The sequence below is a fragment of the Coturnix japonica genome, chromosome 4, assembly GCF_001577835.2.
Source record: "Coturnix japonica isolate 7356 chromosome 4, Coturnix japonica 2.1, whole genome shotgun sequence".
Classification (NCBI taxonomy): domain Eukaryota; kingdom Metazoa; phylum Chordata; class Aves; order Galliformes; family Phasianidae; genus Coturnix; species Coturnix japonica.
Window position 1 is genome coordinate 10,990,758 of NC_029519.1, and position 14,010 is coordinate 11,004,767.

Here is a 14,010-nt window from a genome sequence, read left to right on the forward strand (position 1 = left end):
ACCACGCCTCTGACATCACGTGACCGGGCGTTAGGAAGGAAGGGGCGGGAGCGTGAGGCCGCGGCCGCCATGATGGGTGAGGGCAGCGCTGCTGGTAGCGGTGTGGGGGGGGGCGGTGCCGCCGGGCACGGTGTGTGGGTGACCGAGTGGATCACGACCCGGGTGTTTATTGAGCCGCCAGACGGGGGTCGGTACATCCCGGCACAGCGCTGTGCGAGTCTGAACATGGCGGCTGTGAGCTTAGAGGCGAGCCGGGAGGTGTCTCACCAGCGCCTCCCATATGGTCTAGCGGTTAGGATTCCTGGTTTTCACCCAGGCGGCCCGGGTTCGACTCCCGGTATGGGAAGGACTTGAACTTTTTGCTCCCGCATCATTTTGGAGCCGCTCACACGGCAACCGACCAACCAACCAACCTGGCGACCGGGGCCGCCCAGCAGTGCCACAGGTTGACGGCCATGGGCAGCGCTCAGAGACACCCCGAGGCACGGCACCGAGCACGGCGGGATGGAGCCCTGTACGGCATCGGTCTGTACGAGTGTGCACGGCACCGCTCTGTGCGTTACTGCTGCTTAGCAATGGCAACGGAAAGCACAGCCTGCATGGCGGGGCCTTTAAAGCGCTGCGCATGTAGCGTACGGCACTACGCATGTAGCGTACCGTACTACGCACGTAGCGTACCGTACGGCGGGCACACCACGCATGCGCTTTACTCTCATTCACGGTCGGCTGCACAGTGCCCTCTGCTGGCGGCACGGGACCGCGCATGCGCACAGCCTCGGCCAGCTCCCCCTCAGGAACTGAAACTAGAACGGCGTTTTTCCCAATTGAGATACATCTCCAGGCAAGTGTGTACGTGGAATATTGCTTGAAGTTGGAAGGTAGAATTACAAGAGATAATGTATCTAACAGCTTCCAGTATTCCAAAAAGAATTAAGGAACATAAAATCACATGTTAAGATCCATACAGTATTTTCTTGCCCCACAAGAAGATTCCTATGAATGACATTTTAGCTTTCTACCCTAGAAAAGTAACACAATCTTTTATTGAAATGCTGTTTGCCATGAGTATCTAAGAAGTGACAAGCCTTAGAATGCTAAACTAAAGGAGCAGTTACATATCTTGCTATGGAACAGGTTTCAGTATAGGCAGAATGGAAATGTGAAATATTCAGAATATTCAGTGAAGGACGAAGGATATTTGTTAAGCTGAGAGGACTATCAGAACCTCTATCGTGTCTCAGTTCTTGAATGGTCATAGTGTGGTGTCAGTTTGAGAGGAGATGGATCTGAATACTGAATCTGGGGCCAGATATACTAACAGTGCCTGAGGTGGGCTCTTAGACAGGAAAAAAACAAGACAAGAGAAACCAAAAGAATGACCAGCAGGCTAATGCTCCTAATTACAACCCTGTAACAGATGATATCTGTAGCCTTAGGCAAGCTGCTCCAGCACTCTGCAGGGCCTGACAGCTAAGGAGGAAATGGCAATGAGCAGCAGGTACAGACAGGCTCTCTGATGTGCATTATAACTTGCCATTTTGTGTGGATCAAATAGTTACCAAGCACTGATGGACTGGTTGAGTTCAAGGTACTACAGGAAATCTCAATGCTCTCTCTTAAATCCCCTACAGTCAGCCGTCCTCTTGATCCATATACAACACATGGCTGGTTTTCTGACGGTGCCGATCAATCCCTCTGTAGCACTGTAAGTAGGTTGCACAATTTGTTGTCTTAAATATCTTTAAAAGCAGGGAACTGGCAATGAGATGTGCATGTAGATACACCTGGTCACACTTTGTAGCATGTGGGATTTGACACTGAGAGGTACCTAAATTAATTTTGACAGGTTTTCTTAAACTACGGGTTGTTTTGTTTTGCTGGTATAGAGGCACTGAGGCATTAGTCTGCCAGGCAGAGATATTCCCAGCAGCACCACAAAGTCATTTGATCGGTATCTGCTCAAATACTGCACACCACGGTGCTGAAGGTCTCTGGGTTTAGTCCTGAGGACGATGCAGCAGAGACAGCAGGGATGGGAAAAGCCCCAGAGCTGTTCAGAAAGTACAGATCCCTCTGAAGGCTCTCAATACTTGATTTACTGTTTGTACAGACAGTGCTGAAGCATATGGAGTATACAGAATGATCATCCAACAATAAGAAATGCACTACATGTACTCACCTGCTTCAATGATACGCATTTGTCCTGAAAGCAGTAACTCTCCCAGAAAACAGTTTGTACCGAGGTTGCTGTGAACAGGATTAATGTGGTCATTTGAAGAACTGGGAACAAGGAAAACCCTGCAGCTAAAAGACATTCTTTGGTGTGCAGACAGGCAGCCTCACCTACACGGCTGATATTTATCCAGAGATAGACACACACATATATGCACACATCTGCCAACCTGCTGGGGACTACGTCATTGCTGGAGCTGGTAAGCCTTGCCAGTGCTGGTTTTTCAGTGAGAGCCTCAGCTGAACATACTGTTCAGATATGTATCCAGCTGTTCATAGAGAACAGTAATCACAACAGCAATGACTTTCAGAGCAGAGACTTCAGGCAACACCTGAGACTGCAAACCATTTCAGTAACTACCAGCTTGAAAGATTCAGGCTCGTATCTTCTGATTCCTTCATCTCTTCCCCTTATACTCAAGCTTAACCTCATCCTCCTGTTATAAAACTCAGGTAACAAATTACTACCACCGATGTGCCCCTGGGTGTCCAACACAGCAGTTACTCATGGTACAAAACATGCTGATGCCTCATGCATCAGAACTCAGCTGGCTCTGCAGTGATGGCATTTGATTAACAGCACAATAGTATCTGGGATTCTTATCTATATATTTCTTGTCAACTATGGCTCTGAGCCCTATCTGAATATGACATCTTTAGATATTTAATATTTTGATATAACCGTGACTACCTGTGACTGCTCTGTCTGTCTACAGTGACGGGAAAGGCCTTGAATCTGCCTGCTACCAAAAATATCAGTTACTGCAGCTTGGCATAGTCCAGGCCCTCCCCTAGCACTTTGCTTTAAGGCGTCTTAAGCAATGGGTTGGTCCCAGAGAGACCTGCTGTAAACACCTGCCTTCACCAGTTCTGCACCATTTCAGCTACCTCAGATAATTCAGCTTCCAGACAGGACAGTGCTTATCTGAGAGTCACAGACAGTGAATGCAGAGCTGTCGATTTCAGTCCAAAACTTATTATTTTCTGGTAAGTGTGTAGTGACGCCTTCAAGCAGTCAATTAACCTCAGCAGTACTCTGGGATATTCTCGAGGCTTTTTCCGAATGCTCTGTGATAACTATAATGGATTATGCTATGCACATATTTCTATATTCCTTCTCTGTCTACTGAGAGCCATGGAGATGCCAGAAAGACAAAGTTCAACAAGTCCATGTGCTGTGCACTGAAGTGCGGGTCTGAGAGGGAAGGGAAGATCTGCATTTGCTGTCCTTCTTTGGGCCTTACCAAGAGCCTGAATTATTGAACAGGCAACAATTCATTTCCTATGCCTGCATACCGTAAACTTACTCCTACCATTGTAGCCTCAAGTGCACTGATCACTGCTGTCAAGCATCAGCACCTTATGAGGGAGACGATCCCTGTTTGCAGGATCTCAAACATCACCGCTTTCACCTTATATTCAACTGGCAATATTTTACTGACCTTTGAGCCCTTCCTGTAACCCCTAGCCATGTAACTCCAGCAAGAGCTACTCTTCCATCTAACAGCAGTGTATCTAAACGCACAGCTTTCCACAGTAACCAAGTGTATAATGGCAATCTCACACTGTACTTTGAACATTCAAATAAATTGAAAACATGATGCATGTTTAGCAATTACAGCCTTCTCTCCAACTCGGTTCTTCCAGCTCCTTTTGTTCTCTCTCAGCTATCACTGTGGCATGGAGGCAACCCGAATGTGAACACTGTGATTCCAACCTTGCTGCAGTACAGAGTGAAGGAGACCAGGGAACATCCTATCACTCCTCCAGTTCCTACTGCAGACAGCCCACAGGAGCAGACCCAGCCTGCAACAGCGATTCCTTCCACCTCTACATTCCTTTCAAGGTGGGCAGGAAGGTTCCTTCTGTCCTTGTGCTTTCAACACAGCTCCCATACTGCACAGATTGCCAGTTAACCAGCAATCTCTGCACAGTTCTGACATCCTGTATGCTAAGCAGTAACAGGTGACCTCAAATCCAAGGCAAATCTCCCACATTAAGTATAACCCAGTACTACAGATTAGCATAATTTCCTGCAGCTCTGCTGATGATAGTAAAAATTAATACATCGTAATATATCAGCAATTTTAGATTTATATTTGAGAATGGAGTGGACCCACAGCAGTCAATTCAAACTCAGCTCTCTATGGATAGATCTTTAGTCATCATCTACAACCCAGACCAGCTGCACATCCAAGCAGTGATCTGTACACAGATGCTTCATTATGTGCAGAAATGAGTAAGAAGTTAGAAGATATCTCAGCTAGAAGCTCTGTCTGTCTCATAATAAGAGGAAACCTGGGAAGTTCAAATGCAAAACCAAAACAAACTGGCTGAAGAGACTCACCAGCTCAATCTGTCCTGCAATATATCCAGAGGCAACAAACTGTGTCAGGAACGCAAGATGAGTTGAAACTGCGTGAGAGCTAAAATGATCTGCAGAAGAAAATCGATGCAGACAAACCCGTGTTAAGGAGCCACATGAGAGATTAGGAGAGATCAGTAGCTTAACAAGAAGGTTTTGAGGAACAGAAATATTAATCATACTTATTATGCTTTGCAGTGCCTTTAAGGCAGAGCTTGCCTAACAGAGGTGCTGCATTCCCATTGATTTCCCCGTAAGGTCCGTGATGTGTGAAAAATTGAGGAGCTGTAATGAAAAATTATTTGCCAGCTAGACTGGAAAGTTAGTTTCACAAAAGTCACTTGTATGCAACTTACATAAAGCAGGAGAAAAAACGTACTGTTCACAACAGGGTAAGGAAAACAGCCTGTGCTGTTTTGTGCAGAGCTTGTAAAGCAGGTTGGGTTTCCACAATCAAACTAAAGAAATTACAGTGACATCTAGAAAGATTTTTTCCCACCTGGGCAGCCCTTCAAGCTCATTTTTTGTGCCAAGCGGAGGGTGGATGACTTTTTGGGTGCTTGTAAATTCATGGCAAAACAGAAGGAGAGGAAAAGGAAGCATTTTCCATCTTCAGAAAGTTACAGTGGAAAGGGACTGCCGTTCTTCTTTAACACAAAGGAACAAGGTTGTTTTCACTTCACCATCAGTACAGAAACTTTATTTACAAGAGCACCTGCCTTCCCAGGCATGCTGTATCCATACCTATGGATACCCCATAGGTATCCAGCACCCCTGTGCTGAAGCACCTGCCTTGAATTAAAAGCAAGCTATCCCATCTTTTGCTCAGGTTTTAGCCCCTTCCACCTTGTAACAAGATCAGAGTGTACCAGTTATTAAAACCTAGCACAATCACAGCCAGCAATACTTTCCTTGCCTCAGCTGTTTCTAAAATGAAATACTGGCACTTTCCCACAAACCTTTATCCCTTCTGAAATCCTGCTCAGCATTCTGGACTGACAGACATTGAGGCCCCAGAGGAACTTCTACCAAGACTACATGCAAATGCTCCAGCACTAACAAAGCCTGCTCGTTCTGTAATAACACACACTGTTGCCCCGATGCCAGGATGTCACAGGAGTCCTGTGTGATGGTAAGTCTGAGGTGCTGTGCCCCACTGATGCACACAGCTGAAGAAAGGGAAAGAGGACAAACATTTGTACCACTTCTGTGACCATGAAGACCAAAGTGACGCCCAGATTCCTGGGAGGTGCATATTTGAAGAAGGCTCGTTTCGATAACTGAGAATAATGCATTTTCCAATTTCTCAGTGCAGAGAGCCTGCTATATCCACCTACCTTCTGCACTGAGCTCTATATTTCTGCAGCCACCTTACTATCAGAATCTGTGCTAGAAAGTCACAGCAAATTCAGGTACAGCCACAGATCTTCCTTGCAGATACACCTTGTCACCCAAGGCAAAAACATCTCGGCTCACATCTCTCACCGCTGGGCTGCAGCAGCCCAAGTTGAGTGATCATATCGGCTGATGTACTTTGTCACCTTGATGTGCACTCACAGAGAGAAGCCACCCTGGGCACAGGGTTTATTAGTGCTCAGCATCGCCTCTGGATCTCACATTGCACTAGAACCAGCTATCACTTACCCAGCCCCCTCATACCTCCCTTTTCCTGCCAGCATTAAAATTGTCGGATTGGCATTTTCAGCATGACTCTGCCAAGATGAACTTGAACTACACACACATCTGTCTTCTTCACATCACTGTGAATCTTCTTCCAGAGTTGTTAATCCTTCTCCTCCGGGAACGTACCTGGATGGTTCTTTTTTCTTGAGGATAATCAGGCTGTCAGACAGGATTCTAGAAAGGACACACAGTTCCTGATGCACTTTCTATTTTCTGTATTTCATTGTAATTGGTTAATTTAGTCCCACTGGAGCTGGAAATGGACAATTAGGAGTTCAAGGACAATTCTGGTATTTTGTTTTTAAGTAGCATTTATAGGTGATAGTTAATCAGAAGCATATTTCAGAACATACAATTAGGAGGAGTCTTTAAGTTAACAAACATTACAGGATGGAACCAGAGAGAGCAGGAGAGAAATAAGCATTCACTTGCAGTAAACCACTGACACAGCTGTTGCGATAACCAAACTGGGGGGCCACAATAAATAAGGTAGTTCCACAGGGTACCCCTCAAAGGGCCGAAGTGATATAGAAAGCAGTTCCCTCCTGCATCATTTCAGCTATGAGAGTATCCCACTGGCAGCATAAATCTCAGGAATTGGACTAGATTACATTGAAAGGTCCCTTCCAACTCAAACGATTCCGTGATTCTAGACTGGAGTGTATAAGAACAGATACATACATAAACCCAGAGTGCAGCACATCAATGGAATGCCTTTGAAAGGAGAAAAGAAAGAAGGTATTTCTTGCCATGTCAGTCTTCCTTCCTCAATCCATACAGCAAGTAGAAACTCTAATGAAATGCAGCTCCTTCTGGGAAGAGCAGCACAAAACAACTGTTATATTAACATAAGGGAAGGAAACACTAGGGACCTCCAGTGTGACTACATCAGACATCAAAACTAGATCTATTAAGCAGCTGTGTCTACAGGAAGCGAGAGACCACAATTTACCATCTCACCTGAAAAACAATTTTCAGCAGTATAAGGCTGCCAGCAGCAATGTGTCTTGCCAGTTTATTGGTAAATCACAAGAGAGCATCTTCAAATGAAGCATCAGTGGCAGGCAGTGGTTTCTGCACAATCCTGTGCTCACAGCTTGGAAAATTCTCTGGATGTCCCAGCAGAATCAAACAAGATAAAGAGAGATTCAAGTAATGAGTAATAAAAAGGCCTAGGAAAGCCTGCCCGATCGAGGACAAATGTGATATTGGCAAGAATTAATGAGTGTGGCAGGACAGAAAGGAGCTGATGGTAAAAAGAACACGAACGGGTGGCAGTTCAGATCTAATAAGATTTAATGTTTCCAATCCTACTTTGGAAGTCCCAAATCTTATTTCATTTATTTTAAAATGAACCACCTGAGCATTCAGATGTGAGTTCAGCTTTTAATTCCACCAGAGGCAGAGAGGACTCGGGGTTAGAGTTGTTCAGACAGAACCAACCAACTTAAATTGAATCCTCCAAAGAGAAAAGCCATCTATGAGAACAGCCTCTCTCTAAGCAGAGAATCAGAGGAAGATTCTGGCTGAAGCCAGGCTGTGTGAAACAGGACCAGTTTTCTGTGTTAATTAATGGGGCAGCTTCACAAGCCCCATGGTCATTAGTATCCCCTAGCAATTCCTCACTCACACAACCTGAAGGTAGTAAACACTCTTCAGCCATGAAAATCAGTGTACCCTGAATATTTGGGGTGCTGAGCCATACCGTGTCAGCTCTGCTTGCAAGCCACCGAGAGGAGGCCACCAGGGCTCCTCTGTGTAACACACAGCCGAGCAATGATTCCCCAGGTTTTATCCCAGTTGCAGAAGGTGGAAGCTTGCTATTCCCAGCCACATTTATTTATCGCTTTACTCTGGTCTCCATGGAAACAAGTCATGATATTAGAGGCTGAAAGAGGGAGGTCGGGAGGTCTGCAGGAGCTGCTGGGAGCCGGTGGCACAGAGCAGAACAAATGCTAAAACTAGAAAAAGTGTAATTTCTCTGCAAAGAGCAATGAAATAAGTGGCAGGAGAGTTGAAAAGTACTAAATGTGAGAGGCCTGAACTTAATACCACTTCAATTATTTAACGAGATTGTCTCATCTATGTATTTGGATGAGTATGATCATACTGCAGGACCGCCGAGGTCGTCTCATCACTGCTTGCAGACAGCATCAGCTTATTGTAGCTCTGCACCCCCTGGGCACCTTTGAATTACTTTTTATCAGCCCTCCCTAGACGAGATGAGCAAGGAATAAAAGCCCTGAATCCAGACACTCGGAGCTGTGCTTGATCCTACAGAAATCAGTGACACCAAGTGAGCTCAGAGGTGGTTCTAAACAAACAAACACCGAGCACAGAAATAACACACAGCTAGCAGATGATGCCATGTGAGCCTGCATCTCCATTCAGAGATGGTTTTGCAAGGGACCACAGCCAGACTGTGCAATTAATACAGTACTGACCAACTCTCTTGAGCTACTGAAATGCCTAAATTGAGAAGAGCGTGAAATCTCTTCCCTTATCTGCTCTGTAAATGAGAGAAGTATTAAATTAAAAGCGTATTTCAGACAAGGACCACAGGAGATGGTAGGACACTACAGCATGGGCACCAGCCTTTTCCCCTCCAGCATTTTACGTTTCCCTTATAGAATGTCCATCATCCACTCTGCAGCATAAATGCATAACGCTTTTTTTTCCCACCCTACAGGACAAACCATTTGAATCGTTTCATTTCATTTGTAACAAAGACCATAACCTACATACTTGATAAAACCTCTCATTTGAGTTACAGAATAAAGGGCAAGCCCAACTGAAAACAATGATTGTAAGAAGTAATGGCAATGCCTGGACAAGGTTTCCTGTAATTAACCACTGGCATAATTAAAACCAAAATCCCACCTCTAGCCTTGCTTCAGATCAGCTTGTTGCAAGCTTTTGTCTGCCACACTGAAGAGTGAATCAAGTTTTGTCTCCCTGCGTGTGCAGTCTTCAAGTCACCCATGACCTCTGTTGGCCATGTTCAGTACATTCAGTTTCTGGAGTCTCTTGGTAGAAGACCAAAGCCCACCCAAAGGAAAAGTTTGTTGCTGTATTTCACAGAATAAATGTCTGACAGCCACAGATATTTTAAATATGTATTTGTTCATTTTGCCTTTGCTTTAGAAAGGCTATTCCCACTACACTGAATTGCAAAGCGTTTCCACAATTACGGGGCAAACATCTGAATTCTCTGAGATGGGAAATTGCGAGTGATCTCACAGAGGGCTGAAAAGACTCTCAATCTTTAATAACTTGGTCTTTAAGAAAGGACAGATTATTTCCCAGTACTGAAGTGCCAGGTTTATTCCAAGTAGTCGGCTGCTACAAAATCAGCACTGATACCACACGTTCAGAGGAGGTGTCAGAGGATCTTCTGAGGGGCTGCCTATGAGACAATTTCATCCTATGTTTTAATTTAATTTGGAACAACAAGACTTGCAGGATGCCCACATAATGTAAGTGCAAAGTGGTTTGTTTATTTGTCTTCTTGCCAAAACCAGACAGGTGCTCTTACTGAGAACATCTTCAATACAGAGAGCTGTAAGTGAACTCTACTTCACATATGTAGAAGCAATAAAGCCAATACTCATCGGCTTATCTTTAAGAATCTAAAATTGAGAAGGCTACAGGGAGCAACTGAGAGTTGCTGTGGCGGGTATTCATCTGCCAGAGTTCACGGTATCATCTGTGTAGTCAGAGGGCCTCAGCCTTATGGGAAAGTCCCATAGAGTTTATTAAGAGATATAATCCAGCTGACCCTTTTAAATGATACCCAAGAGTTCTGTGCCAGATGAGTTTTATACCACCTTCATTCCCTGTCCCTCTCACACCAACTATACACACCCTGTGGAGATGAGCCAGGGAGGCTGGAACATAAATATGCCCAGAGGCAGCACATCCATATTGCCCTATCAGAAAGAACAAAGAAAGAAATCGGAACTAATTAGTATTGCAATGTGTCTGAGGCTGGATTTAGCATCATTCAGCAACCACAGGCAGTGAAGGAATGAAGAAAAATGGAGCCAATTTGTGGTTCAGTATTTATTAGCATTTAGATAATATGCCCCATCCATCATAGAAAAGGCATGTTTCAGAAGTACCGATGCTCGTGAGTTCCGAGTGCCCAGAACCCTTGTAAATCGCATTTCTCCCATCCTGCTGAGAATAAAACACATTCATCCAGTAGCACTGCTGGGGGAGGACATTTTTTCCTTGTGATGGAAATAAAGACTGATGATACAAAGGAGTCATAAAAGCAAGAGGTTGCAGATTAAGACAGAAGCAATCCACTCCTTTCCAGTGACGCGCATTTGTGATTTACAAGCTGCCAGACACAGGCGTGGGATTAAAATGGGAATCAAATCCCAGTTGACACTGACAGAAGGAATCAAAAAGCATCCAAAATCTGCATCCAAGTTTGCTGCTCTGTAACACGGCTGTTATTTTACAGGCACAGGAGGGGAGACCTGAGATTGTGGGAAGGGGAAGGAGAGGTTCTGGAAAAGAAACTATCAAAAACGACAGCAAAAAAAAAGTTTGGTTCCTTTGTTTATCTTGAAGGTCAGTAACTGCAGGCAGCAGCAGATTCACAAAGGACTGAACAAGAGATCCATTTCCAGATGTTGCAACCAGCCACCCTGCAAATCCCAAGCAGCCTGAATGAGTACTATGTGTGCCCTTCTCAGTGCAGTTTAATTTCTACAGGGCCATCGCTTTGTAAGAGACAGATTCTTCCATCATTTATTGCTCAGGGTAGAGGAGATAGAGACACAGGTTCACAGCCTTATTGAAGTCTTGGAAAGCGTGTTGTATTTCTCCATTTTTCAAGTTTATTCTCCTGGCATTCCAAGACCAGACTCCCAGACATCTCATTAACGTGTGACTCAGTGAAAGCCTAAGCATATGACCGGACTCAAAGAATCAGAAAATTAAGCCTAGATGTAAGCACACTGATAAAGGAAGGCCTATAAAAGCTAGAACAGCAAATGAGTCTTTTTCTGCAGCCTTCTGCTCTGCTAAAGTTTTAATGATATCTGACTTTTTCATCCCACCTCAGCATGGGAGACTTATCAAAAATCTTGGGCAGATTCTAGGAAGAGAAACTTCTCGCCTTTCTTTATTTCAGAAAGTAAATTGTTCTGGGTCCTAAGTAGTTGTTAGTTTGAAAACAGTCCAGCTGTTCAGTGTAGTAGCAGCTGTTAACTAAAAGAAACTCAACAGAACAAAGCGACACATTTCATAATGAGCATCCATCTGCAAGGAATATAAATCAGTGATGCTGGTTGTTAACACAGGGGTGACACTGGACTTACTGTTCCTAGACTAACAGCTCGAGTTTGTGTTTATTTTTTTTACATAATCTTTGACAGCACAGGCAAGTTAAAGGATCCATTTCTGAGTAAAATGGCAGTTCCTGGGCTGTTAGCAGTGGATGCAAATCCACAGTAATGCCAACAGAGCAATTAACTCATAAAACACATTTGACAAACAGATGAGCTTCAAACTCTCCAGTGGCTCAGGACTATAATGAGCAAGGAGTTTAGTGAATAAGGACGTTTTAATTCAGGAACACGCCATTGACATCAGTGCTACACATCCACGTATCCTGAAAACAATTGGTGATACGCTGAATGAGCAGATGTGTTTCTTGAGATTTCTGTGCCAGCAAATACCGGAGATAAAGGAAGCTTAAAATAACAGCAAGTTGCAGTTGCATACAACTGTTTGTAGAAAATCGAGTATCTCCTTATTTTCTCCCCACCATGTGCATACACGCTCATAAGGTAATATAATTTAAAGCCATGGTGTACCACTGATTTCATTTATATGTACATCTACTCCATAATCACCTTGCCACCATTCCCAGGGTCTCAGCAGAAACTGCTCTGCTGAAATCAAAACTCACTTTGCAGATGAATTACCTCCTCAGCAGGCAGTACAGACCAGTGCCAGCCCTCCAGCCCATTGCCCTGTTCCCAGCTCTCTGCAGGCTCAGGCTGCTCCTCCTGCCTGGGCTCAGACCCACGGCAGCCACACACATGCAGCCCCTACCTGGAGCAGCAGCACATCACCATCCAGACCCCAGCCTGCATCCTCTGTTTCCCACTTCTTAAAGTAAGTGTATCACCCTCTTCTTCAGTCTTTGCCATCCCACGTTATGGCGCTGCCTGGGATTAAAACAAAACAGGAGATGACGTTTCAGGCACTGCAATGGAACCTTACCTCTTTACTGCCACCAAAACATAGCTGCATTTCTTTAGAAGCCAGAAAACCTCCACTGAGCCAAAGCAGCAGGCAAAACAGCTGAACCAAACAAATGACTAGCAGATCACCCATTGCCAGCGACAGCCGGTACCAGAGGGGGCTTGTGGGAATGAGTGCGCTTTTCCATCCTAGATCCTTCTGAAAGCTCAATGAATTGGGAATGTCGGTGGCATTTTTGGTCATGATCATGGTACAGAGAGGTAAAGGTGTGTCCATGGCTGGTCCTGCTGGGCACACCAGGAGGAGCCATCACCACTGCTACCTTCACTGTTTCATCCAACCCTCCTTCTTTCCACCTCTCCCTTTGCTGTCGCCCTCTCTGAATATGCTTTTGCATTGTTGCTCCTTCTGGCTCTGTGTCTGCCTTCTGCTGACTTTTCTGCTTTGATGATTACAGATCGTTGGATTCACACCTGTGACTCCACAGTCTCTCTGCCTGCCCTACACAAGCAGCCACCCACACAACTGCAAGTGAGTGACATCTCAGAGCGACAAGTCCTATAAGATCGGCACAACATTCTGGGTATCTCTGCCCAGAAAGCTTGAATTGTGCAAGACGGGACACGAAAGAGAACTGAGTGATTTGCTCAGTGTTGTAGCATATCAGCCTGACTGGATGCAAATCTAAAGCATTTGGCATTTTGTTTGAAAATCCTAAATCCTATCATAACCCCCACGCTTGTTTAACCTGTGGCTTGAGCTTTGTGACACCACTGTAGGGCACATGAGAAGGTCGTGCTCACTAGAGAGCTCAGCTACTGGCTGGTACTGTCCATATCACCTGCAGCACCGCTGAGCCAACGTCACATTCATAACATGCTTCCCAGCTCTATTTCTATTCAACAGGAGCTGCAGATTATCATTTCAAGGAAGGTTTATGGTTCTTCTCAAATTACTGTACTGAGACTGTGTAAAGAAAATAGCAGGAAAGGCCCCATTAGGGAATTTAGGAGCCATTCAAGGTCTTCTCAAGATAAATAGCGTTTTTACAGAGATTTAGTTGCCTGCCTTTCTGCTCATGCTTCCAAATAGGAAGCTGCAGCAACTTAACCTAAAATCAAATGAAGCTACTTATATGCATAAAGTTAACCAACCACTTAATTAGTTTCCTAGTCAGCCTTTTTTTTCCTAAAATGAAACAGAGGGAGGCATCCATGGTCATTTGTCTCACAATTGAAATCCTTTTCTGAAGGAAAGATTGTTATTTTGCTTTCTGTTCAAGGGGAAGAAATCTGGTGCATACAAGCTTGTTGTCCTCTAAGAGCAATGTAATGCTCATCAAAATCCTCCTGTGTTTTAGTATGCCTCTCTGAGCATCTCATTTCTTAGCTAACGGTGCCATGCACCACGGGTAGACAGAACATGTTCTTGCACTGCAGCACATTCCTTCCACTGACGAAGAGACAAAATGAATAATAAGAAGTGAGATGTTAAGAAGAAAATGG

The 14,010-nt window shown here is 44.7% G+C and overlaps 1 protein-coding gene and 1 non-coding gene across 7 annotated transcripts in view; both read left to right on the top strand.

Moving 5' to 3' along the window:
* The first annotated feature begins 11 nt into the window (after positions 1 to 11).
* The window catches only part of LOC107312810, a 48,880-nt gene continuing 34,881 nt past the window's right edge, over positions 12 to 14,010 (top strand). Inside the window, exons 1-4 of one of the 6 annotated variants that reach the window (XM_015860541.2) lie at positions 83 to 849; positions 1,632 to 1,705; positions 3,900 to 4,078; positions 4,324 to 9,393. In XM_015860541.2, coding sequence (XP_015716027.2) covers positions 456 to 849; positions 1,632 to 1,705; positions 3,900 to 4,078; positions 4,324 to 4,471 — 795 coding nt within the window. In that variant the 5' untranslated portion in view covers positions 83 to 455 and the 3' untranslated portion in view covers positions 4,472 to 9,393. The other 5 variants (XR_004307238.1, XR_001554629.2, XM_032444598.1 and 2 more) reach the window with 5 other exon arrangements.
* TRNAE-UUC lies at positions 275 to 346 on the top strand. Its single transcript has one exon. It is a non-coding gene; the product is annotated as a tRNA-Glu (tRNA).